At 47.3% G+C, this 26,587-nt stretch overlaps 1 protein-coding gene across 2 annotated transcripts in view; it reads right to left on the bottom strand.

The window, feature by feature from the left end:
• The window catches only part of OTUD5 (OTU deubiquitinase 5), a 52,456-nt gene that overhangs the window by 11,293 nt on the left and 14,576 nt on the right, over nucleotides 1-26,587 (bottom strand). For both annotated transcript variants that reach the window (XM_016190968.2, XM_007529408.3), the window contains exons 3-6: nucleotides 20,258-20,351; nucleotides 6,711-6,775; nucleotides 6,472-6,628; nucleotides 6,208-6,356 (exon numbers count right to left, since the gene is read on the bottom strand). In XM_016190968.2, the coding sequence (XP_016046454.1) occupies nucleotides 6,208-6,356; nucleotides 6,472-6,628; nucleotides 6,711-6,775; nucleotides 20,258-20,351 (465 nt within the window). The remainder of the gene's footprint in view (nucleotides 1-6,207; nucleotides 6,357-6,471; nucleotides 6,629-6,710; nucleotides 6,776-20,257; nucleotides 20,352-26,587) is intronic.

Genomic DNA, 26,587 nt, shown 5'->3' with positions numbered 1-26,587 from the left:
TAAGAAAAGTTATAGATGACTATTATTATTACTAATCAGAGCACTACTCAGCTCTGGTCTATGGTCATGCTATCTCCCCAGTCCTGGTATGTATGTTAGTCAGGACTTGGGAGATGTCACCACAGTGGACAAGTGTTGGACCCTCAAGCAAGAGGTCCTGAGTTCAATCTCCCAGAGTTACACTGATGCTCTTGTTCTTTTTTCCTTCTCCTCACCGGCCTTCCATAAATATAAATACATTTTATTTTAAAAAAGATTCAGTATGGTAACATACTAAGCACATATAGTCACTAAATATGAAATGATGTTACATGAAAGGAACCACTGAAAAACTACACAATTCCAATTACAAGATATTCATTCTAGAAAAGGCAAAAGAAAACAAGGGAGGCTGGGTGGTGGCACATCTGGTTGAGTGCACATGTTACTTGGCACAAGGACTAGGGTTCAGTCCATACTCCCCACCTGCAGAGGGGAAGTTTCATGAATGGTGAAGCAAGTATTACAGGCATCTCTCTTATCTCTGACTCCCCCCTTCACACACAATCTCTGTCCTATCAAATAAAGACACACACACACAAACAGAGAGAAATTTGGGGAGACTGTTGTGTCCAGGAGAATTCAAAGGACACAGGATGACTAAATGTAGTATGGTATCCTGGAAAAGTTAAGATCATTAGGGGAGAACTGAAATAATTTGAATAAACTGGATTTTAGTGTTATTATGGTTCATTAATTGTCATTAATTCATCTGTTACTCCAACAGATTATAGTGGGGTTATATAGAAATTCTCAATTTGCAATAATTCTGTAAATCTATAACTGTCCTAACATTAAAATTATATTTTAGGGCCAGAGACATAACATGATGATTATTCAAAATACTTTCCTGCCTGAAGCTCAGACACTCAATCCCTGGCACCATGATAAGCAAGAGTAGAGCAGTGCTCTGGTTTCTCTTTCTCAAAATAAAGTATCTAAATAATTCTATTTTACATGGGCACCGGGGAGATAGCACAGCAGTTTAAGCAATTACCCTTCATGCCTAAGACTCTGAAATCCCAGGTTTAATCCCTGGCACCAGCATAAACCAGAGTTGAGCTTTGATCAAAAGAATAGGAAAGGGGGGGAGGGGTAGAAAGCATAATTGTTATGCAAAGAGAATGTCAGGTCTGAGGCTTCAAAGTCCCAGGGTCAATCTCCTGCCCCACTATAAGCCAGAGCTGCGCATTGTTTGTCATAGGAAAACAAACAAACAAACAAACAAAAACACCTCAATGTTGGGAAGGTATCACTATCACAGTGGTATGTGCTAAGCTTTATACTCTTGGCTACATAAGTCCCAGGTTCAATCTCAGGTACCAGCATAAACCAGGGTGACACAGTACTCTGATCCCTCTGTCTCTCTCTCTCTTATTATAATAAAATATTATAAATAAAACAAAAAGCCCCTACGTTTGAGGGTATGTTGGCCCTAAGATGTGTGTCCCCTAAAAGCAGACAGACACATCTTGTTTATGGGAAGGGAAACCGAATAAAAGCTCTCAAAATCCCTCCAAAGACAACTATCTATGTCTTGCCTTTTTTCATTAGAGCCTCTGGTTTACGATAGGACCAGGGATTAAACCTGGAACCTCTGGTTCCTTAGGCATGAAAGTTTTTTTTTTTTTTTTTCCCTTCAGGGTTATTGCTGGGCTCGGTGCCTGCACCATCAATCCACCGCTCCTGGAGGCCATTTTTTCCCCCTTTTGTTGCCCTTGTTGTTGTAGCCTCGTTGTGGTTATTATTATTGCCATTGTTGACGCTATCTGTTGTTGGATAGGACAGAGAGAAATGGAGAGAGGAGGGGAAGACAGAGAGGAGGAGAGAAAGATAGACACCTGCAGACCTGCTTCACCGCCTGTGAAGCGACTCCCCTGCAGGTGGGGAGCCGGGGTTCGAACCGGGATCCTTATGCCGGTCCTTGTGCTTTGCGCCACCTGCGCTTAACCCGCTGTGCTACAGCCCGACCCCCGAAAGTTTTTTTTTTGTGCAATCCCTAGCTCTGCTTTTCATATATATATATATATATATATATATATATATATATATATATATATATATATATATATTCCCTTTTGTTGCCCTTGTAGTTATTCTTATTGTTGTTGTTATTGATGCTGTCGTTGTTGGGCAGGACAGAGAAATGGAGAGAGGAGGGGGAGAGAAAAATAGACACCTACAGACCTGCTTCACCACTTGTGAAGCCAGTGGGGAGCTGGGTGCTCGAACCAGGATCCTTACGCGGATCCTTGTGGCCACATGTGTTTAACCTACTGTGCTACTTACTGTCCAACTCCCAGCTCTGCTTTTCTTTAAAAAAAAAAAAAAAGAGGGAGTCGGGCTGTAGCGCAGCAGGTTAAGCGCAGGTGGCGCTAGCACAAGGACCGGCATAAGGATCCCGGTTCGAACCCCGGCTCCCCACCTGCAGGGGAGTCGCTTCACAGGCGGTGAAGCAGGTCTGCAGGTGTCTGTCTTTCTCTCCCCTTCTGTCTTCCCCTCCTCTCTCCATTTCTCTCTGTCCTATCCAACAACGACAACAACAATAATAACTACAACAATAAAACAACAAGGGCAACAAAAGGGAATAAATAAATAAATAAATATTTTTTAAAAAAGAAAGAAAAAGAAACTATTGATTTATTGGATAGAGACAGCCAGAAATCAAGAGGGAAGGGGATGATAGGGAGAGTGAAAGACACCTGCAACACTGCTTCACCACTCGCAAAGCTTCCTCCCCCTACAGATGGGAACCACGGGCTTGAACCTGGGTCCTGTGCGCTCAACCAGGTGTGCCACCACCTGACCCCAATATTTTTACTTTTTATGTATATTATTATCATTTTAACTAGAGCACTGTTTAGCTATGGCTTATGGAGGTACTGTGGATTTAGCCTGAGGTCTCCAAGCTTCAGACATAACCATTCAGCTATCTCTCCAGGATTGATTAACTGACTGATTTGCTGTGTGTGGGTGGGGGGGGTTGATTCCTACAAAATTCATCTAAGTCCAGCAGCTTTTTTTCTTTTTAAAATCTGAGCACTGATCAGCTCTGGTTTATGGTAGTGCTAGGGACTGAACCTGTGACTTCAGAGCCTCAGGAACTAAATGTCATTTTGCATAACCAGTGTGCTATCTCCCCAGCCCTCTTTGCTTTGCTTTTTTAGAAGGTGATGGAGCTAGAGAGGGTGAGATGAGGGAGATACAGAGACTGCTGCATGTGAAGCTTCCCCACTGCAGGGTCTTCCGTGTGGTGACTCGGGCTTGAACCCAGGGGTCCTCAAGCATGGTAACACATGTGTTCTCTCAGGTCTTCCCCCACTTCCCCATTCCAGTCTGTTTATTTAAAAATTAGTAATTTTAAGGGGACAGGCAGTAGTAGCACAGTGGGTTAAGTGCAGGTGGCACAAAGCGCAAGGACTGGCGTAAGGATCCCGGTTCGAGCCCCTGACTCCTGCAGGTGAGTCGATTCACAGGCGGTGAAGCAGGTCTGTAGGTGTCTATCTTTCTCTCCCGCCCCCGTCTTCTCCTCCTCTCACCATTTTTCTGTCCTATCCAACGACAACATCAATAATAACTACAACAATAAAACAACAAAGGCAACAAAAGGGAATAAATAAATAAATATTAAAAAAAACTTTTTAAAAAATTAGTAATTTAGGGGTCAGTCCTTGGCGTATCTGGTTGAATGCACACGTTGCCATGTGCAAGGACATAGGTTCAAGCCCCTGCTTCCTACCTGCCAGGGAGAGGCTTCACGAGTAGTAAAGCAGGTCTGCAGGTGTCCTTCTGCCGCTCTCCCTCTCTATCTCCTCCCTGCCTCTCAATTGCTGTCTTATAAGAAAAATATATATATATTGAGCAGGGGTAGATAGCATAATGGTTATGCAAAGAGACTCTGATGCCTGAGGCTCCGAAGTCCCAGGTTCAATCCTCCACACCACCATAAGCTAGAGCTGAGCAATGCTCTGGTGTTTCTCTCTGTGTCTTTCTCTGCATCTCTCTCAAAAATAAAAATATATATATATTGCACCAAAGTAAAAAACTCTGGGGTGGGTGGGGGGAGAGTACAGGTCCAAAAAGGATGATGGACGACCTAGTGGGGGTTGTACTGTTATGTGGAAAACTGAGAAATGTTATGCATGTACAAACTATTGTATTTACTGCCGAATGTAAAACAGTAATCTCCCAATTAATAAAAGGAAAAAAAAACAACTACATAGAGCAGTGGATTCATAGTGACAGTTTCAGCAATAACCTTGGTGGTGGGAGCTGAGCGGTGGCACACTTGGTTAAGTGCACACATTACAGTGCACAATCACCCAGGTTCAAGCTCCTGGTCCCCACATGCAGGCGTCTGTCTGTCTGTCTCTCTCTCTCTCTCTCTCTCCTCCTCCTCCTCCTCCTCCCCTTTCTTTCTTTTTTAAAAAGATTTTATTTATTTATTCATGAGAAAGAAGCAGACAGCATTATGGTCATATGCTGCCGGGGACTGAACTCAGGACCTCATGCTTGAGAGTCCAATGCCTTATCTACTGCACCACCTCCAGGACCACTCCCCCTCCCTTTTCAATTAATCTCTGTCTCTATTCAATAATAAACAAACATATTTAAAAACCCTGGAGCCAAGTGGTGACACGCCTGGTTAAATGCACATATTCCTATGCATAAGGACCCAGGTTCAAGCCTCTGACCCCCACCTGCAGGGGAAAGTTTCACAAGTGGTGAAGCATGGCTGCAGCTGTCTCCCTCTCTCTCCCTTTCCTTTTTCCCTCCCTTTCAATTTCTGTCTATCCTATCAAATAAAATCAAGTTTAAATTTTAAAAAATAGGGAGTCGGGCTGTAGCGCAGCGGGTTAAGCGCAGGTGGCGCAAAGCACAAGGACCGGCATAAGGATCCCGGTTCGAACCCCGGCTCCCCACCTGCAGGGGAGTCGCCTTCACAGGCGGTGAAGCAGGTCTGCAGGTGTCTATCTTTCTCTCCTCCTCTCTGTCTTCCCCTCCTCTCTTCATTTCTCTCTGCCCTATCCAACAACGACAACAACAATAATAACTACAACAATAAAACAACAAGGGCAACAAAAGGAATAAATAAATAAAATAAATATTAAAAAAATTTTTTTTTAAATAATAACCCTGGTGGCAAAAAAAAAAGGTAGGATGAGTTTGGGCTGTAAGAGTTCACATGGGAGGGTGCCTGTGTTGTCATGTACACAATCCAGGTTTAATTCCAGGACCCACCGCACTGGGGGAAGCTTCAGGGCTGTGCCGGTTTTCCCTGCTTCCATCTGAAAGGCCAGATGGAAGGTGAATCCCCAGGGACAAGGAAAAATAGATTTATCTATCTAGGAGAGAGAGAGAGAGAGAGCCAGAGCATTGCTCTTGCAGACGTGATGTCGAAATTGAACTCGGGATCACACGCTTGCTAAGTCTAGCCTTCTACTCACTGCACTCCCCCAACACATCCCCCCCTCCCCACCCCCTGCCCTGGTCATTAGGCACTTTCTGTATTCTCCAAGCTGAGAACTCAGTCTACTTACGTGACTGAGTAGACTGATCCGTCATAGGTCCCATAATCAGTAAGTTGTAGGGTCAAGTCTGCATTTTAAGTAGCTTGTGACTGTAGGTGTCTATAACTACTGACCTTTGCAGGAGGGTCCACGTGGATACCAAGACACTAGGACCAAGGCCTGGTTCACCACTGCCAATCTGACTGTTTCCCGATTTTCCAACCCTCAACCCACAGTGAGAGAGGGTAGGCAAGTTAAGTTCAAATATGCAAACTAAGACCGTACAGTGAGGGCAATGGAGACAACACCAGCACTACCAGTACTACCGTATGCCAGAGCTGAACAGTGATGGTGGTTGTTGTTGTTGTTGTTTGTTTTTTACCAGAGCACTGCTTAGCTCTGGCTTGTGGTAGTATGGAGATTGAACCTGGGACTTGGAGCCTCAGGCATGAAAGTCTCTTTGCATAACCGTTATACTATCTAAACCCCCCACACACACACACTGAGCCCCAAGAAATCACCTTGGACAACTTATTTTATAGAGGTGGGCCCTCAGGAATGACTCAGAGAGGGGGCTAGGGGCAGAACCAAGATTCCAATAGTGGTTTCTTTACGGCCTCTGTATCTGGCAGTCATCCTGGGATAGGGAAGCACTTACCCCAGGTTTGAAAGATGGCAGGCCCAGTCCCACACCAATAGTGGCCTTGTTGGGATTCACAACTGAATTGTAGTGGATATTCCGATGGTAGCTGACACGAATGGGTTCATCCTCATTTTGGTGAATCCCATGGAATGTATTGATGGGTTCTGCAGAGAGAAAGATGGGGGGAGAGAGAGGGAGGAGAGAGGCATCCAAGTAGGTCTTGTAGGGCAGGCTCAGACTAGGCAGAGTCCATTGCTCACCTCCCCACCACAGAAGTACCTGTGCTATACTGGTACACCTCCACAGGCCGGTTGTACATCTCTGCCATGGCTTGCATCTCAATGTGGTTGCCATGGCAGTTATTTTTCCGCTTCCGGTTTATGTAGGTGGTGAAGTCCTCAGTGACGTAGTTGGAGAAATAGTCAGCATTCTTCATCTGAACAAGAGATCAGCGAGTCAAGGTCTGTGTGTGGAAGAGAACCTCCCCACCCTGCCCCAAGGCCTCTGAAAGGTCTCACCAGATAGTCCATGCAGTGCTTTCGCACAACCTCATGCATATCTTGGTCTCCGTACACCTGGTCAGCTGTAGGGACAGAAGAAAAAAAAGAGGCTGGGGTCAGGGTTAGCACAGAGGAGATTAAAGTCCCAACAGCTGTGGGATGTGAGGCTGGGAGTCACGGGAAACTCTCCTACCCCAAGGTCTGGAGAGTTCTTAGCCTCATGGGCTAGGCTGGTATGGTGGAAAAAGAAGGAGGGATAGCCTTTAAGAATAAGAAAAGGGAGAGAGACACAATCATAGGCTTCTCCAGCACATGACTGTCTTTGTCTGGGGTGTGCCTTGACAGTTAAGACAAGCCAGGAGATATTTCACTGCGCAGCCTCGAGCACTAGTGATTCCATACCCACTCTCTCTTCATATGAGGAAACTGAGTCTCGGAGAATTTGCGTCTTGAGAAAGGTCACATAGCCTTTGTAGGGAAAAAGCAAACAAACAAAACTGGGAGGAGGGTGAATAAAACCAAAAATCAATGGATTCTGAAACTATTGGTTCTACCAAATAGTAAGCGAGCTAAGTGAGCAGAGGCTAGTGACCCAACTGTTTTGAGACTCATCTGACTCTCATGCAACGTGAGATACATTGGATAACTGCCTTGCAGGTCTCTTGTGGGATGAATGAATGAATGAGGTATGAATGAGTGAGGTTATAAAGTGATTAGCACTCTGGCTTAGGTCCGGATAAATTAAAACTCAGTAAATCAAAGTTCCCTTCCTAGTATGAGGTCTGAATGTGGGGAACTCCTAGGGAACAGACAAGTGAAACCCTGCCCCTGCCCACAAGAAGCACACAGTCTAGAGAGAGTAGGCAGTGGTTTCTGGGGGAAATAGTCTAACTAGGAGAGAGCACGAGGACCTGCACATCTAAGGTTCTCAGTCAAGTCCCAGTGCTGAAGGAGCTAGAATGGTACTCTATCTCCTCTGTGTCATGTGAGCTCCATTTCATATGAAATAGATTAAAATAAAAAATTAAATATAAAGTGAGAGGGTGGGAGAGGTAGCCTAATAGTCATGCAAAAAGACTGTCTCAAGTTTGAGACTCAGACATCACCCTGGTAAAAAATAAATAAATAAATAGAGAAGACACACATACACCTAAATGTTTAACTTGGGAAGGACAGCCTGTAGCAAGTGGTGCAGGTGTCAAGGAGTCAACATAAAAAACAGGTTTCGAGGAGTTGGTTGGTAGTGCAGCTGGTTAAGTGCACGTGGCACAAAGTGCAAGGACTGCCTTAAGGATCCCGGTTCGAGCCCCTGGCTCCCAACCTGCAGGGGTGTCGCTTCACAGGTGGTGAAGCAGGTCTGCAGCTGTGTATTTTTCTCTCCTCCTCTGTGTCTTCCCCTCCTCTCGCCATTTCTCTCTGTCTTATCCAACAACGATGACATCAATAACAACAATGATAACAACAATAAAACAGCAAGCAACAAAAGGGAATAAATAAATAAACATTAAAATAATAAAAACAGGTTTCGGGGAGTCAAGCGGTAGCGCAATGGGTTAAGCACATGTGGTGCAAAGGGCAAGGACCGGCATAAAGATCCCGGTTCGAGCCCCCAGCTACCCATCTGCACGGCAGTCAGGGGAGTCGATTCACAAGTGGTGAAGCAGGTCTGCAGGTATCTGTCTTTCTCTCCCCCTCTGTCTTCCTTTGCTCTCTCCATTTCTCTCTGTCCTATCCAACAACGATGACATCAATAACAACAATAACTACAACAATAAAACAATGGCAACAAAAAGGAATAAATAAATAAACATTAAAAAACAAAAACAGTTTTTGGGGAGTCGAGTGGTAGCACAGTGGGCTAAGCACACGTGATGCAAAGGGCAAGGACCGGCATAAAGATCCCCGTTCGAGCCCCCAGCTCCCCACCTGCACGGGAGTCGATTCACAAGTGGTGAAGCAGGTATTTGTCTTCCTCTCCTCTCTCCATTTCTCTCTGTCCTATCCAACAACAACATCAACAACAACAATAATAACTACAACAATAAAACAACAAGGGCAACTAAAGGGGATATTTAAAAAATCTTAAAAAAAAAGAAAATCTAAAAAAAACAGGTTTTTTTCTTACTTTGAGGGCCTTTGCATAGGCTGTATTCTTTTCAATATGTTTTATGAGAGAGGGAAGGAGAGAGACAGACACACACACATTCAGAGACTAGAGCATTGCTCTCAGATCTGGCTTATGGTGGTATGGGGATGGGGGGCTGAAGCTGAGGCTTGGAAGCCTCAGGCATGAAAGTCTTTCTAGAGCCATTATGCTGTATCTCCCTCCCCTCCCACTGTTCTCTTGAAGGTGTTCTTTTCAGGCACCCCCGGGCTGCCTGCTGGTCAAATATCACTGTGCTCTTGAATACAACCCCACTCACCCCACCCTTGAGGCACCCTCAACACCAGATGCACAGACTTCACCTGCCTAAGTAAACTGGTCCCTCTCTAGGGCATTACCCAAGACCCAATCTCCACCCCTAGGACAGATGGGGGGGTAGGGAGTCTTCTCACTGCAAAATCAAAATGGGCTTGAAAATGAGGCATGCCTGATAGCCTCTGGCTAAGTGGAGGGAATTCCCTTCTGTCTCCCCAAGGATCTTGTTCTGATGGACACTCTCTCCAAGGGGCACTGGGACAGGTCCTGCAGGAAACACTGCACACTCCTTCCATCACAGCCAGCCCAATTCTGTGGAGAATCCCAGAAGAATGCCTGCACTGCCCTTCCCTGGAGGATTCTGTGCTGATAAGGAAAGAGAGGCTGCTCTGAGACAGAAAAATGGGGCTCAGGCCTTTCTCAAGTCCTCTTAAGCGTGAGGCAGAGCAGAGGTTGTGAAGGCAGGAAGGGGTAGCCCCTTCACTGATGTAAACAAGGATGTGGGTTTTGTGGCTACACTCCCCCCCCCTCCAAGGCACTTCCAGCAAGTCACGTGCCCCACACATTGAATGGGAACCCCCTACTGCTGCCTTTCTTAGAATCCTGGACCACAGAACTCACTGTAACTGCAGGGGCTGCTGGAGGAGCTATTTCTGTAGACTCAATTTGGGGTGTCAAGGAAGAGGCAGCACTGTTAGCAGCTGTAGTAAATAGGAAATGAGACAGGAGCAAAGTGATTTAACAGGAGCTGGTTCAAAAGGGTCAACTGGTGCTTACAGAACTGGAAGACAGATCTGCCTGCCTGCACTGGGTGTCTGCACTGGGTGTCCGATGCATGAAAGTGGGGGCCAGGGGGATGATCTGGGGCGGGGTAAGAACTGTAGGGAGGATTGCAGGGGGACCCTTTCTTAGTCACCGAGCCCTCTGGCTGGCAGAAAGGTTCTGCTGACCTCTTGCCTGGCCAGGGAGAATAATTCCTCTTCCTTTCAAGGGAAGATTTGCCAACTCCAAGAGGCAGGATTCATGGTCAAAAAAGGAGGAGGGAGAGGATGTCATGAGAAGGATGACGACTCCTTCCTAGAGCTAGCCCCTCACAAATCAGACAGAATGTCCCGGTTAACCACTCCGTAAGCCTTTCCTCCATTCTGTTGCACTTCCTCAATCAGAGGAAAAGTCCCAAACATGCGGTGGAGGCTGTCCCTCCTTATGCAATCAGGAGGGGTGCTTCTGCCATCACAGAATCCAAAGGTGCAAAGGGGCTTTCTGTACCTTAGTTCAAACCTTCAACAAGCAGAGTCAAATTCACAACATAGGGTTCCGCAAACCGGGTCCTTAAGTGTGGACACTGTGGACCTCTACTTGTCTGCAAAATGTAGAACACCTCCTCTCTTCAACTCTGAGAGGACCCCTGAGTAGAATGGAATGACTGCTGGGTCATTAGAAATAAGATTTTTTTTTTTTTTGGTGTATTGTACAAAAGTAAAAAACTCCGGGGTGGGGTATAGTTCCTGGAAAAGGATGACAGAGGACCGAGTGGGGGTTGTATTGTTATGTGGAAAAGTAAGAAATGTCATGCACGTACAAACTAATGTATTTACTGTCGACTGTAAAACATTAATCCCCCAATAAAGAAATTTAAAAAAAAAGAAATTAAGATTTTTGCCAGGCTTAAAGAATAGCAACAGTTCAGTGCTGGGCCAATGAGACCCCCTCCCCGCAGGCTTAAGACATTTACAAGTGCAAAAATTAGCAGGCAGCTTCTACTCATTCTGAATATCGAAAGATAAGGCTTCTTGGCACTTGAATAGGAAGCCATTGAATAGGACAGAAACCTGCCCCTAACACCAGGGTGGCTACAGGCATAACCCTCCCTGGCCCCCAATTTTCCCACAGAACCCAATTTTCATTGAAAAGTAGCTATCAATGCACTCCTGCCTATCAGCAAGACCCTCTCTTTGCTGATATGCCACCCTCTGTCTCAGCTCTGCGGCAGATAGTTCCTTTTTCCTGTCCACCCTTTTTCTTAGGGACTATTTCTTGTTTATTCCAATGACCTTTCTATAACCTTTTCTGTGGTGCTGCTTTTTCTCTCCTGGATGCCCTGAGCATAGCTGGCAAGAAGGGCAAATATGTCTCCCCAGCCACCTGTGGGGGTCGGTGGGTGGGTGGGTGGGAATCCATGAACTGTGGAACAGTGCTGCAGGTGTCTCATTCTCCCTCTCTAATTCCCCCCTTCTATCTCAATCAAGAAATAAAAATGAAAGGAAAGAAAAATATGCCTGCTGGGAGCGGTGGATTTGTTGTACAGGTACAGAGCACCAGCGTCAATAATGGTTTATTACTATTATTAATTATTATTATTATAACATATTACATTATAATAAAAATGGGGGAGTGTGTTATCTCTGAACCAAGGAAACAGCAACTGGAACTCCCCAAAGAAGGAGAGTGAGCTGAGGCGGGAAAATATTCAGAGCAGGGTAAAAGAACACAGGAAACACTCAAGGAGGAGGTGCCTGTCTTGATTTTGCTAGACCTGCCTCAAGTCTTCAGTGCGTCGTCCTGCTCCTCCTGAAGGCTTGGCACCTGGGCCCCAGGGGCCAGGCTGTGCTTCCCTTGTGGGGTCTAGGGTGGGGGAATGGGCCCAATGGACCTGTAGAGTAAGGGGAATTCAAAGAACTTGTTTTGATAGAAACTGAAACTCCTCCTCTTGCTGATGCTGTACTTGTGGGCACTCTGCACCTGCTTTCTTCTCCCAGAGTCCAGCTGGAAGGGGGTCCCCCACTTCCATACCTCGGCCCCCAACCCAAACAGGACTCAAAAAATAAAAATTGGGAGTCAGGCGGTAGCGCAGTGGGTTAAGCACAGATGGCGCAAAGCACAAGGACCGGCATAAGGATCCCGGTTCGAGCCCCCAGCTCCCCACCTGCAGGGGAGTCACTTCACAAGCAGTGAAGCAGGTCTGCAGGTGTCTTTCTCTCCCCCTCTCTGTCTTCCCCTCCTCTCTCCATTTCTCTCTGTCCTATCCAACAATGACGACATCAATAACAACAACAATAAAACAACAAGGGCAATAAAACGGAATAAATAAATATTTTTAAAAATCCTTGGTGCAATACTCTACGTGGTCCACCAAAGCCTTTTTACATTACAAATCATCTCAACCTCACCAAAAACACAGGAGGGCATCAGAGGTAGACAGATTTGGCACCCCAGCCCACAGCCAAACACTGAGCATGGAGACCAGTGCAGGATGTCAAGGAGTGACTGGTGACTTTGCATACTGCTCCCCCTGGACCATTTCCTCCCCCAATCCAGCTCTCCTCTTTGCCACCCCAACCCCTGGTGCCGTTCCTGAGCTTCTCTGCCTCAGTTTCTTCACCAGCACCAGCGCAAGCAAGGATCAGCTGTAACCCGGGGGGAGGACTGGGAGTTAGTGGGCAGAGACTACAGGAATCAGGGCTGCACCCCCCTTTGCTAGAGAGGCACGCTTCAGTCTGGCAGTCTAGCCCTTGCAGCCCTTTTCCTGAGCAGAGACACTTGAGGAGCAAAACTGCTCCGAGACCAAACACTCACACCCCTGACAACAACAGAGAATCAGTTTGCTCCATGGCAGATGCTGGAGCCACAAACCAGGAAAGCCCAAAGCTGGCTGTACAGGACACATGGTGTAGGGGGGAGTGGGCTCTCATTTCTCTGTCAGGCCATTGGCTCTGACAGGCCTGGATCTCCCTCCCCTGCCCGCGCTTCCCCTATTGGCTGAGGGGTTAGATGAGGTAGCAAAGCAGGAGAGCCTGTCAGTGAAGTACGCAGCACTATCATTTGATGGACAGGCACCCTGGAACCGCATCCCCACCAACTGCTGCTGTGACTGCCTGCTAGAAAAGCTACCACAAGATCTGCTGAGGACAGAAAAGGAAGCTTGGTGTCTGCCGCCAGGATTCTAAAAAACAAACCACACAAACGTGTGTACACACAACAACGGGGGTGGGGTGGGGTGAGGTGGGGGTGGGGGAGGGAGGAGACAGGACCAAGTCTGCTCCCCATGTCCCCACTAAGGAGAGAAGTCAGGAGAAAGCCTCCCCCCACCCCATCAAGCAGCTGCAGTCCGACCTGTCTTGGCCTAACTGGTACAGCCCAGTGGGGAGACAGCAGAGCTTGGTCTCTTAGTAGCTCTTAGTAGCTTGGTCTCTGAGATGCCTATTCCTTTTTTTTTTTTTTTGCCTCCAGGGTTATTACTGGGACTCTGTGTCTACACTACAAATCTACTGCTCCTGGAGGCCACTTTCCCCATTTTGTTGCCCTTGATGTCACCATTGTTGTTATTTTTATTATGGTTGTTGCTGTTGCCGGATAAGACAGAGAAATGGAGAGAGGAGGGGAAGACGGAGAGAGGGAGAGAAAGGTAAGACACTTGTAGACCTGTTTCACTGCTTGTGAAGCGAACCCCCTGCAGGTGGGGAGCTGGGGGCTCCAACCGGGATCCTTATGCTGGTCCTTCCGCTTTGCACCACCTGCGTTACTCTGCTGCACTATCCCACCCAGCCCCCACTATTCCTCTTTTCACAGATTTGATGGGGAAACTGGAGGAGACAGTACAGAGAGAGGTAACTGGGAGTTGGCCCGTGGGGACCTTCCCCTTTGGGCCAGGGTGAACCTTGAGCACTGGCTACTTGGCCTAGACAATAAGGCTCTGGCTTTTTTCTTGTGCCCTCAATTTCCTCATTTATGGAACAGTCAAATTTTGTCTCCATGGCCCACGCAGACACGTTACACGCGGGCTGCACTTTGCCCACAGAGGCCAGTGCCAGTGCCAGAGGCTTCTGCTGAGTCAAAGCAACTTGGGGAGACGGAGGCAGGGAGAGTGCAGACTCATGTTTCCAGGAGGTTATCTGAGCATAGCAGAGGTAGGGTGGACCACAGGGCAACTCTGGCACTGGGGCTCCCATGGACACTCCACCGAAGTCTCTGATGAGTCCCACAAGTCCCCAACTGCAGGTGGTAAGAGACAACTGGGCATGAACAGTGAACACTGGTTCACACTGGGGGCACCTATGCCTCAGAGACAAGCAGAGGGTGGAGAACCAGCAGCCTGGAGACTCTCATGCAGAGGGCCACAGACTCCTGGTTGGAGGAAGGACCACCCAGGCAGCTGACAGCGAACTGAAGAGGGGAGGGCTTTCCTAAGGCCTTTGGACACCCCGGGGTTCCGATGCCAGCTCTGCCACTAATGACCCTGATCAGGTTATTTCCTTTTGCTGAGCTCCTCACCTGCTAGTGAAATAATCCAAATTTCTGGCGAATCTGAAGCTCCCAACTGAAGGCTCAGCAAATAGCGGGAGTCAAGTATCCAAAGAATGTTCTCTCTCTACTGGGGTGGGTGGGTGGATGGGGAGAGTACAGGTCCTGGAAAAGGGTGACAGAGGACCTAGTGGGGGCTTGATTGTTACGTGAAAACCTGAGAAATGTTGTGCATGCACAAACGATTGTATTCACTGTCAAATGTAAAACATTAATCCCCCAATAAAGGGAAAAAATCAGTAAAAAAAAAAAAAAAGGATGTTCTCTACTGAGGCTGGGTGGGGGCACACCTCATAGAGTGCACGTTACCAAACACAAGGACCTGGGTTCAAGCATCTGGTCCCAACGACGTGCAAGGAGGGGGAGCTTTCACAAGCAGTGAAGCAGTGTTGCAGGTGCTTCTCTTTCTCTCTCTATTCCCACCTCCCTTCCTCCTCTATTTCTCTTTAAAGAAAAATGGGAGGAGGGGGAATCCATTCATCCTAGAGTGGCAGATTCCTCACATTCAGGCATTGAGCCCAGGGATAATCTTGGTGGCAATTAAAAACAAACAAATTAAAAAAATGTTGCACCAAAGTAAAAGACTCTGGGGTGGGTGGGTGGGGAGAATACAGGTCCAAAAGGATGACAGAGGACCTAGTGGGGGTTGTATTGTTATATGGGAAACTGGGAATGTTATGCATGCACAAACTATTATATTTACTGTTGAATGTAAAACATTAATTCCCCAATAAAGAAATTAAATAAATAAATAAACGTGTAGTACAGCGGGTTAAGCACACATGGCGCAAAGCGCAAGGACCGACGTAAGGATCCCAGTTCGAGCCCCCAGCTCCCCTCCTGCAGGGGAGTCGCTTCACAGGCGGTGAAGCAGGTCTGCAGGTGCCTCTCTTTCTCTTCCCCTGCCTTCCCCTCCTCTCTCCATTTCTCTCTGTCCTATCCAACAACAACGACATGAAGAACAACAACAATGACTACAACAATAAAAAAAACAAGGGCAAAGAAAAGGAAATAAATATTTTAAAAAATAAATAAACTGGGAGGCGGGCGGTAGTGCAGTGGGTTAAGCGCAGGTGGCACAAAGCACAAGGACCGACATAAGGATCCCAGTTCAAGCCCCCGGCTCCCCACCTGCAGGGAAGTCACTTCACAAGCGGTGAAGCTGGTCTGCAGGTGTCTATCTTTCTCTCCCCCTCTCTGTCTTCCCCTCTTCTCTCCATTTCTCTCTGTCCTATCCAACAACGACAATGACAATAATAACTACAATAATAAAACAACAAGGGCAACAAATGGGAATAAATAAATATCTCAAAAATGTATTTAAAATAAAAAATAAAAAGATATCTGCAATTCCCCCTCCAGCTCCAGCTCCAGCTCCAGCTCCGAGCTCTGTGCTGCCAGTTCTGTACTGAAAGCAGGACAGGGCCAGCATGGCAGCTCACCTGGAGAGAGTACACTTGCTGTCAGGTGCACACCCCAGGTTCTCGCTCAGCCCTCGCAGCACTGGAGGAAGCTCTTCAGTGCTGTGGTTTCTGTCCCTCTCTCCTCCTCTTTGTCTATCTTGAAAAAAAAAAAAAACCAGCTGATCCAAAGTGGTTAAATCCCAGTGATGACAAAAATAACATTAATAAAAAGCATGGCAGAAAATTACTCTATAGGCCTTCACAGCAGAGTCTAGGGTGGGCTTGAAGGAAAAGGGCAGGAGAAAACCAGGTACCTGTATCCTGTATACTCTGTCCTGGGTTAGAAACCTCCAGGCCTAGAGATCTGGGGATGATGTACTTTTAGGGGAGAGGCCACAGGGTTTTTGGGGTTTTACGGAGAAAAGCCAAAGACAGCCTGGTCAGAGGAAATGTAGAACCATCGTGCTGATAGGGAAATGCCTTCAACCTGCCATGGTCAGTTCTTCCTGTAAGCTCAGCCCCCTTGCAGGAAGGCCCCCGTGGTGGTGGGGGTGGGGAATGTTGTGGGGGTGGTGGTGGTGGGGAGAACCAGAGAGATACCATACCAGTATTGCTCTGTGTGCGCTGCACAAGCCAGATCTTCACGGGGGCTCAAGGTCTGCCTCAAAGATGGCCAAAGACAGAGACACCAGCTATATTTATATTTTCTGACCCTGGGTCCACAAAACAACCCTGTTTGCCCCGCAAACAACCTGAGGCCCCAGAACAGGACCCGGAACCTGGAAACACCCCAGAGAGAACTCAGACTTGAGCCACAAGGGTTTCCATTTCCTCAACTCCTACTTGGAAAAAGGGAGAGGTGACCACTTACCCTACCACACTTTCTTCTGCCTATTTGACAAACATCTGTGGTTCTGATCCCTAATTGAGAACTATAGTCAGGTTTGACCAATGCCACAATTCACTAGGACACCTACTTTGTGAGACAGGTCTGGGTCTTGCTGAAATACTTCCATTTAACTGCCGCAAGACCCAATTTTACAGAAGGAAATGGCTAAGAAAAAAAAAAAAGGAAGTCAGGCAGTAGCGCAGTGGGTTAAGTGCATGTGGCGCAAAGCACAAGGACCGACATAAGGATCCCGGTTCGAGCCCCCAGCTCCCCACCTGCAGGGGAGTCGCTTTACAGGCGGTGAAGCAGGTCTGCAGGTGCCTTTCTCTTCCCCCTGTCTTCCCCTACTCTCTCCATTTCTCTCTGTCCCATCTAACGACAATGACATCAATAACAACAACAATAACTACAACAATGAAACAACAAGGGCAACAAAAGGAAATAAAAAGTAAATAAATTATTTTTAAAAAAATGGACCTGGGTGGTAGCGCAGTGGGTTAAGTGCACATGCCGTGAAGCGCAAGGACTGGCATAAGGATCCCAGTTCAAATCCCCGGCTCCTCACTTGTGGGAGGGTGGCTTCACAAGTAGTGAAACAGGTCTGCAGGTGTCTATCTCTCTCTCCCCCGTCTTCCCCTCCTCTCTCCATTTCTCTCTGTGCTATCCAGTAACAGTAATAACAACAAGGGTAACAAAAATGGGAAAAAAGGCCTCCAGGAGCAGTGGATTTTTAGTGCAGGCACCAAGCCCCAGCGATAGCTCTGGAGGCGAAAAGAAAAGGAAAAAAAATTGCCTTTTCAAGGTCACAAGGAAAACCTTGGACACATCCAGAAGGGGTGCCTGTGTCAGTCTTGCCCACCAGAAAAAACAGGGAGCACTGACAGAAATAACAGACTCAGATGGGATTCACTGAGCCCTTCAGAATCCATGCCATCTCATAGATGGGAAAATGGGAGCTCTAAGCAGACGGCACCTATATATCAGGGCCGCAACTAGAAGATGGGGCTCTTGAGGGCCAGGTGGCGGTGGCACACTGGGTTTAGCAAACATGTTCAATGTGCAAGGACCCAGGTTCAAATCCCCGGTCCACATGTAGGAGGAAAGCTTCTTAAGTGGTGAAACAGTGCTGCAGGTCTGTCTCTCTCTCTCTCTCTCTCTCCCCCTCCCCCCCCTCTCTCCTGCTCTATCTCCCACTTCCTCTCAATTCTGGCTGTCTCTATCCAATAAATAAATAAGTAATAATTAAAAAAGAAGATGGGGGGAGTTAAGCACACATGGCACAAAATGCAAGGACTGGCATAAGGATCCCAGTTCAAGGCCCTGGCTCCCCACCTGCAGGGGAGTCGCTTCACAGGCGGTGAAACAGGTCTGCAGGTGTCTTTCTCTCCCCATCTTCCCCTCCTCTCTCCATTTCTCTCTGTTCTATCCAACGACAACATCAATAAACAATAATAACTACAACAGTAAAACTACAAGGGCAACAAAAGAGAATAAACAATAAATATGAAAAAAAAAAAAAAAAAGACGGGGCTTTTGAATCCCAGTTTAAAGCTCCTGTGAGGGTACTTTCCCTTCAGAACGACAGGAGCCCCAAAGGGAGGATCAGGTCATACTCCCATATTTCCCTGGACACCAACATAAGGACCTCCTGACCATCTGCTGAGTCAGATTCAGAGCCAGAGAGGCCTCAAAGATCTAGCGATAGTTTAGACAGTGAGCAGATAACCTTAAGGAACTATTAATTTTTGTAGGCATGATAGTGACATTTTGATTGTTAAAAAAAAAAAGACATATAGAAATGACTATGCATAAAATGATGCAATATTAGTAGTTTTGCTTTGAATTTTTTCTTATGTTGGTGGCCAGGACGTGTATGCATGAGGCCCCAGATTTAATCCCTGGCACCGTGTATGCTGGAGCAATGTTCTGGTTCATAGTGTGTGTGTGTGTGTGTGTGTGTGTGTGTTTAAGTCTAAGTAAATTTTAAAAAATTGAGATTTATGTAAGAAAACCTTTCACATGAAAGTAAGAGGAAACATAGTACTACTCTGGCATATGCAGCACCAGTGACTGAACCTCAGGCATGCAAGTCCTACACACTACCAGCTGAGCTACTGCCCCAATTGTTAAGGAAATGTATTTTTTAATCTAGTTTCAGAGGAGTTACAAAGAGTGGGTGGTGTAGTGATGAGGCAGGGCTAGCCATGTGTTAATGACTAATTCTGAATATAGATGATGGGTATAGAGAGGTACATTTTCTTTTTTTTTTTTGCCTTCAGGGTTATCGCTGGGGCTCAGTGCCTGCACTAGGAATCCACTGCTCCTGGAGGCTATTTTTCCCTTTTGTTGCACTTGTTGTTTATCCGTTGTTGTTTGTTATTATTGTTATTGCTGTCACTGTTGTTGGATAGAGCAGAGAGAAATCAAGAAGAGGACTGGAAGATAGAGAGGGGAAGAAAAAGACAGACACCTGCAGACCTGCTTCACTACTTGTGAAAGCGACCCCCAGCAGGCAGGGAGCTGGGGGCTCGATCCTTATGCTGGTCCTTGTGCTTTGCGCCCTGTGTGCTTAATCCACTGAGCTACCACCCAGCCCCCACATTTTCCTTTTAAGATGCACTAGTATGGGGGGGGAGATGTAGAGAGGGAGGCAGAGAGAAAAACCAGATTACCACCCGGCAACATAGGATGCCTGAGATCAAACTGGGAACTCCGTGCTCTGAGGTCAAAGGCTCCAGCAACTACACCATGAAGATTCCACCCTACAGGTGGGGACCGGGGACTTGAATGCAGGTCCTCATGCACGGCACCACCCAGCCCCTGTTTAATGTTTAATGTTTTTTACTCTGAGTACCAGGTGACAAAGTATGCTATAAATTAGGTTAAGAACATGGGCCTTTAACAATCCTAGCCCAGAACCAGAGTCAAATCCACCAAGGTTAGCTGGTCTGGAGTAAGTTACTCTCCATGAGTCATTTTCCTCCTATGCTAAATGGAAGCAACAACAGTTCCTCCATTTCCTCTGCTGGGGAGAATTCAAAGGATTTCCTGGGGTGAGGAGATAGCAATGGTTATGCAAAATGACTTACAAGCCTGAGGCTCCAAGGTCTCAAATTCAGTCCCCCATTACCACTAGAAACCAGGCGACCCCCATCTCTCCCCCCCAAAAAAACCCCAGAACCGTTAAAATATATATTAAAATTATTTTTTAAAAAGTGTTCTCTGTAGTTTTGACACAGCACTCTGCCCTTAAGATATTTTTCCCCAGAACACTGCTTTAGGGAGCTGGAGGGAGGAGCTGAACCAGTGACTTCAGAGCCTCAGACATGCAAGTCTTTTGTAAAACCATTATAGTAATTCCCATGCCCACCTTAAGACCGTTTTCTTTCCCTATTACTGACACTGCTATGCATACAATTCCACAGAGCCTGGGGGTAGAGACCACTTAGTCACCTGAATCTAAGAAACCAGCTACCTCAGCTCCCAATTGTCTCAGGGGCTGGGACTCAACTCCAGGGCTGCCAAGGGCTGAGGGTTGAAGGCAAAAACTCACCTACTGCCCGAAAGAGGCAGGCACCGTCCTCCTTCATCTGCTTGATGATGAAGCCCTTCTTGTCTCTCAGGGCCTTCTCGAACCAGTGTTCTTGCTGAAGGGAAAAGGCAAGGTTCAGCCAACAGGAAAGGCCAGTCCCCTCACCCTAGAGCCTGGCCACAAGCTCCTGAAGGGCCCACTGACAGGCACTGGCAAGGGTCAAGTTCCCAGCCAGGTTTGACCTCTTGTAAATGAGAACAGACTCTATTAGGGAATTGGTCAATGTATGAGCAGACTTGCTCCTAAAGGGGTCCCAACTGTTCCTTTTGAAATTATGTTTTATTTATTTATTATTGGACAAAGACAGAGATATTGAGAGGAGGTAGAGAAAGAGACCGGAAGCCACCTGCAGCCCTGCTTCACCACTTTTGAAGCTTTCCCCGAAGGTGGGGACCAGGGGTTTCAACCTGGGTCCTTGCACACTATAACGTGTGTGCTTAACCAGGTGTGCCACCATCTGGCCCCCAGGTCCTACCTGTTCTAAGGACAGAGGCCCCACCTACATTTTGACCACTGCTGACCAGGCAAGTACCTGAGGGAAAAGCCTGGCTTTACCTCAAGGAATTAGTACGAATGTGCCCTTTCAGATTAAAGATTAACAGAGAGAAGAGTTTTAGGCAATGAAACTATTCTGTATACTAAAATGGTTGTTACTATCTCGTGTTTGTCTAAAACCATGGAAAGAATATTTTACTAGTATAAACTCTGGGTGATAATGTCATTGTAGACTCAGTAAGTAACAAACCTATTGCTCTAGCAGGGGCCAAAGGGAACTCCCTGAACCTTTTTGCTCGATTTTGCAGTGAACGTACTCTTAAAAACCCAAATTAAAAAAAATAATAATGTACACAAGTCATTTAAAACACTTCCTGTTGGGCAGTAGCGCAGCAGGTTAAGCTCACGTGGCACAAAGCACAAGGACCTGCACAAGGATCCCAGTTCCAGCCCCCGGCTCCCCACCTGCAGGGGAGTGTCGCTTCATAGGCTGTGAAGCAGGTCTGCAGGTGTCTGTCTTTCTCTCCCTCTGTATTCCCCTCCTCTCTCCATTTCTCTGTCCTATCCAACGACGATAATATCAATAACAACAATAATAAGTACAATAATAAAACAACAAGGGCAACAAAAAGGAATAAATAAATGAAAAAAAACACTTCCTGTTTCAAAACAAACAAAATAAAACCAGAGGCAACAGATCTTTCCCAAGTCCTGCACGCCCTCTACTGGCCACCAAAAGAAGTCAACCTGATGCAGCATCAGGGCTGACAAGACACCACCCTGCCCAGAGATTTACAGGGCCCCAACTAATGCCAGACAGACAGAGGGGTCCTCTTTCTGCAGCCGCGCCCTCCCCCCCAAGTTCTGATGGTGGTCAGTCACGAGTAGAAAAGGAAAAAAATAAAAGAGACTGGCACAGCTAGAGACGCTCACTCATTAAGTTCTAGGTAAGTAGCTGGACAGGAGAAGCTGAGGAGGGAGTGGCAAGGAAATACCCAGAAGCCTCAATATTACGCCAAGAGATGTGACTGGCTTTGCAGATATGACACAGGTACCTCGGAGTCCTTCAGAGCTCTCCATGTGCAGTACAAACACTTGTGTCTGCGCACTAACACTCCAGACAGCTCCCCCCAGGCCCTGCCTGCCAGCAGCCGTCTCACAGCCCCCACCCCAGCCAAGGAGCTCCAACTCTGACAACAGCCCCAAACTACAAAGAAGGAAAAGCTCTAAAGCGAGTGAGGACAGACACCAAGCCCTTGTCTTCAAGTGTGAGGGCAAGTTAAAGGGTATGGGGGTGTGGGGGGGCATGAAGGGTTCCTACTTACTAGTTTAACAAAGGCTTAGCAGGCAGCTCCAAGTCAGACTGAGCCAGGCAATGAGGACAGAGGAAGAGACCAGCTCACCAAGTGCTGGCGGAAGGCCAGGGGTATAGGCGAGGAGCTCGGGAGTGGGCTACGAGACTGGCACTCAACAGGAGCTGCCCTCCACCACCAAAGAATTAAGCACCAACTCCTCCAAAAACGCTTGGTGTGTGGGTGCAAAATCACCTCTGCTACAAAGCACCAAGGATGCGGGAGGCTGTGCGGTGAGTGTGGCGGAGTTCAAGTCCTGGGTAACACTAGGCAGGTGAGCGGAGTGAGACCAGGAAGTAAGAGGAATGCCTTCCCCATACCACGAACCAGATGTAAAAGGTGACCTCATTTGATTATCCTGAACCCAGCCAGGTAGCAAGAAGTAATGCCCAAAGAATTTCACAAAGGCGGAATGGAGCTGGGGCTTGGGCACGAGCAAAGTCGAGTAGAGCAGGAACCAGCCTCCTACGGCAAAGAATGAACACAAGCCCAGCAGTCTATTCTTAGAAAACCTTGGGTTCCCCAGAGTAAAGGGAGTCTGAGCAGACTGCCTGCTGGAGCAGGACTTTGCTCCTGGATCTGGAGGCTGGGCAAGAACACACTGACTGGCTTTGGCACTAGCAGTTTTAAGAGCTTGGACTCTGGCTTAACGCCCCCTCCCTCCCTCTAGTGTCAGAAAACAAGGGAGGCCATGGTCCTGGGCTCCAGGAAGAGTTGAGGGAGTCCCAGGTATTTCTTCTTCCCCAGTCTGTGCACGAGTCACCAAAAAGGTGCTAACTTGTTAGCTATCTAGGAAAATGACCCAGGAAGGAAGGGAGGGCTAAACCAGATAAATTTTTACTGTAATACCTTAGCCCACCCTGGAAAGCCAACCGCAGAAACTGATGGCCACAAGTCCACTACTGCATCTCTAAGCAAGTCTCTCCCTCCATGCCTCTAAACCTCCATCAAATGGGCTTAGGCCAAACTCTGCCACCTGCAAATCCCAAGTGGGAAGCCACTAAAGGCCAAAAAAAGCTGAAGCAGGTTGTACGGATCAACTAATTTCATTTCCAATCCAGCTCCGCCATTCTTCAGTCATGTAGTGAAATGCTCAAAGTCGTGTCTATATATATAATTTATTTTTGCCTCCAGGGTTATCACTGGGGCTCGGTGCCTGCACTATGAATACACTGCTCCTAGAGGCCATTTTTCCCATTTTGTTGCCCTTGTTGGTGTTGTTATTTGTTGCTGCTGTTGTTGGATAGGACAGAGAGGAATTGAGAGAGAAGGGGAAACAGAAGGGGAGAGAGAAAGATAGACACCTGCAGACCTGCTTCACTGCCTGTGAAGCGACCCCCTTGCAGGTGGGGAGCCGGGGGCTTGAACCGAGATCCTTGCGCCAGTCCTTGTGCTTTGCGCCATGTGCACTTAACCTGCTGTGCTACCGACTGGCCCCCCGTCTTGAATTTCTAATCTGTCAAACTTCCCACTAGCAGGGATACTGAGCAGGCTTAATTATTACAGGACTTTGCCCAGGAAGAGAGCATTTGAGCCTGCCCCTGCCCCAGAAGGGAGACCAGAAGGCTGCTATAGTAGTTGAAAAATGAAGACCCCAAAATATCAGGCCCCGTTCCCTAGCAGCTATAAATGTTGTGTTATGGGGAAACCATCTTTATAGGCATGATGCAGCAAGTTTAAAGCTCTTGAGATAGGGAGATTAGCTTTAGGTGGGACTGAAATATAAGTGTCCTTATAAAAGGGGGGCAGAGGATGGGGGTAGATAACATAATAGTTATGCAAAGAGATTCTCGTGCCTGAGGCTCTGCTGTCCCAGGTTCAATCCCCCACACCATCATAAGCCAGAGATGATCAGTTCTCTGGCAAGAAAAAAAAAAAAAAAAAAGAGGAGCCGGGTGGTGGCACACCTGGTTGTGCACACGTTATCGTGAACAAGGAGCCAGGTTCAAGCCGCCGGTCCCCACCTGCAGAGGGAAAGCTTCACAAGTGGTGAAGCGGTGCTGTAGGTGTCTCTCTGTCTCCTCTATCTTTCCTTCCTCTCAATTTCTGGCTGTCTCTTTCAAATAAAGATTTAAAAAAGAAAGGGGGGATGGACAGAGAAATGTCTGATAGAGGCAGAAATGCCACATATTTGCAAAGGAGATGTGAAAACAGCAGCAGAGGTCAAGGGGGATGAGGTCATAGAGCAAGGGATGCTGGCAGGCCTTAAAAAGGGACTCGAGATCTGCCAACATCTTTTATTAGCTAGAGAGAGAAATCGAGGGACTGGGGAGACAGAGAGGAAGAGAGACACCTGCAGAGCAGCTTCGCCTCCTGTGAGGCTTCCCCCCATGCAGGGGGGAACTGGGGGCTTGAACCCAGACATTTCCACATGCTCAACAAGGTACAGTGCTCAGCCCCTCCCCTCCCCCACTTTTATTTTCTAGGGGTGGTGGTGCAGCGTCTCTCACACATGCACAAAGATTCTACAGCTCCGTGGTCCGGGAGGTGGCGCAGTGGTAAAGCTTTGGACTCTCAAGCATGAAGTCCCAAGTTCGATCCCCGGCAGCACATGTGCCCGAGTGATGTCTGGTTCTTTCTCTCTCCTCCTATCTTTCTCATAAATAAATAAAACCTTAAAAAAAAAAAAAAAGATTCTACAGCTCCTAGGCTGACCTTTTGCTTCCTTTTCACTTCAGACAGAAATGAAACAGGGAAATAGTACTAGACGATCTCCACAGGTAGCGGTGCTCCCATTTGGTGCTGGGGCCTCAAATGTGGGCCCTATGCATCACAAAGTTTACCCTATTTCCTGATCCCCTTTTATAATAAATCTTATTTTATTTTACTTTACTTATTACTACTGGGGTTATCACTGGGGCTTTGTGTTGGCACTATGAATCCACTGCTCTATTTTATTTGACAGGACAGAAAGACACAGAGGAGAGGGGGAAGATAAGAGGGAGAGAGAAAGACACCTGCAGACCTGCTTCACTATTTGTGAAGCTTCACTTCTAGAGGTGGGAAATAAGGGCTCAAACCCGGGCCCTTGTGCACTTAACCAAGGGTGCCACCACCCGGCCCCTAAACAATTTTTTGTTGGATAGACATAAAGATAAACTGAGAAGGAAGAGAGATGTGGGGAGGCAGAGAGACCTGCAGCATTGTCTCACTATTAGTGAAGCTTTTCCCCTGTAGGTGAGGACTAGGGGTTTGAACCCAGATCCTTGTGCATTGTAGTCTGTACATTCTTACCAGATGCACCAACACCCGGCAGAGCACCACTAGTTGAGTATGGTCATACGCAATGGCAGGGACTGAACCTAGAGTCACACAAACACAGTAGGCTCTGCCCATTTAGCCATTCCCCACCAGTGACTCTGGCTGTTTACCAGTGCCCAGCTAAGTGACTGGCCCCAGCAGTCCTGGGAAGTTAACTGATGTGACTGTGAGACGATGTGGTTTAGCTCTCATCTTGCAGGAGTCACCTCTGTAGTATCCACTGGGGAGAGCAGGGGCCTGCAATGTCCCCTCCTGACCTGGTAAGGAGCTGCCACTGCCTAGGGATGAATGAGCTCCCACTAAAGGGGGGGCAGGTTGGGCAAGGGGGGCATTGGGGGCAGGGAAACAGCAGGAGCCGTGGCAGCTCATGGACAATGTCTTCCCAGAAGCCATGAGCAAGACATACTTAGTATTGTGGGCAGCACAACTCTGTCCCAGCATAGTGCCCCCAAGAGTACTAGGAACACCAGCTTGGCTCCATGGGCAAAACACAGAAAACCAACCCCTCCGATGATAAAGACGGACTGACTGCTCTCTAAGGGAAAAAGAGTGAGGCTACTGCAGGGCGAGTTAAAACTGAAGAGTCTGGGAGTTGGCAGCGGGTTAAGCGCACGTGGCGCATAGTGCAAGGACCCAGCACAATGATCCCGGTTCGAGCCCACGGCTCCCCACCTGCAGGGGAGTTGATTCACAGGCAGTGAAGCAGGTCTGTAGGTGTCTATCTTTCTCTTCCCCTGTCTTCCCCATCTCTCTGCATTTCTCACTGTCCTAACAACAACAACATCAATAACAATTAACAAATACTACAACAATGAAAAACAAGGGCAACAAAAGGGAAAATAAATATTTTTAAAAGTTATAAAAAAGTAAAACAAAACAAACAAACAAACAAAAACAACTGAAGAGTCTGCTAGACAGCAACACAAAGAAATGAGGCACATAATGGGCCTTAGTAAATCACAAAGAATTTAAAACTAAAAAAAAAAAAAAAAAAATCACAAAGAATTGCATTTGTATGAAATGCCCAGGGACTGGCCAAGTTGGCTAAGCAAGTAGGAAACATGCCTTTTGGGAGACTGGGAGGTGGAACACCTGGTTGAGCGCACATGTTACAATGTAGGTTCAAGCTCCTACTACCCACCTACAGGGGGAAAGTTTCATGAGTGGTGAAGCAGCTGTCTCT

The sequence above is a fragment of the Erinaceus europaeus genome, chromosome X (assembly GCF_950295315.1).
Source record: "Erinaceus europaeus chromosome X, mEriEur2.1, whole genome shotgun sequence".
Taxonomy (NCBI): domain Eukaryota; kingdom Metazoa; phylum Chordata; class Mammalia; order Eulipotyphla; family Erinaceidae; genus Erinaceus; species Erinaceus europaeus.
This window is presented reverse-complemented; position numbering and strand designations above follow the sequence as displayed.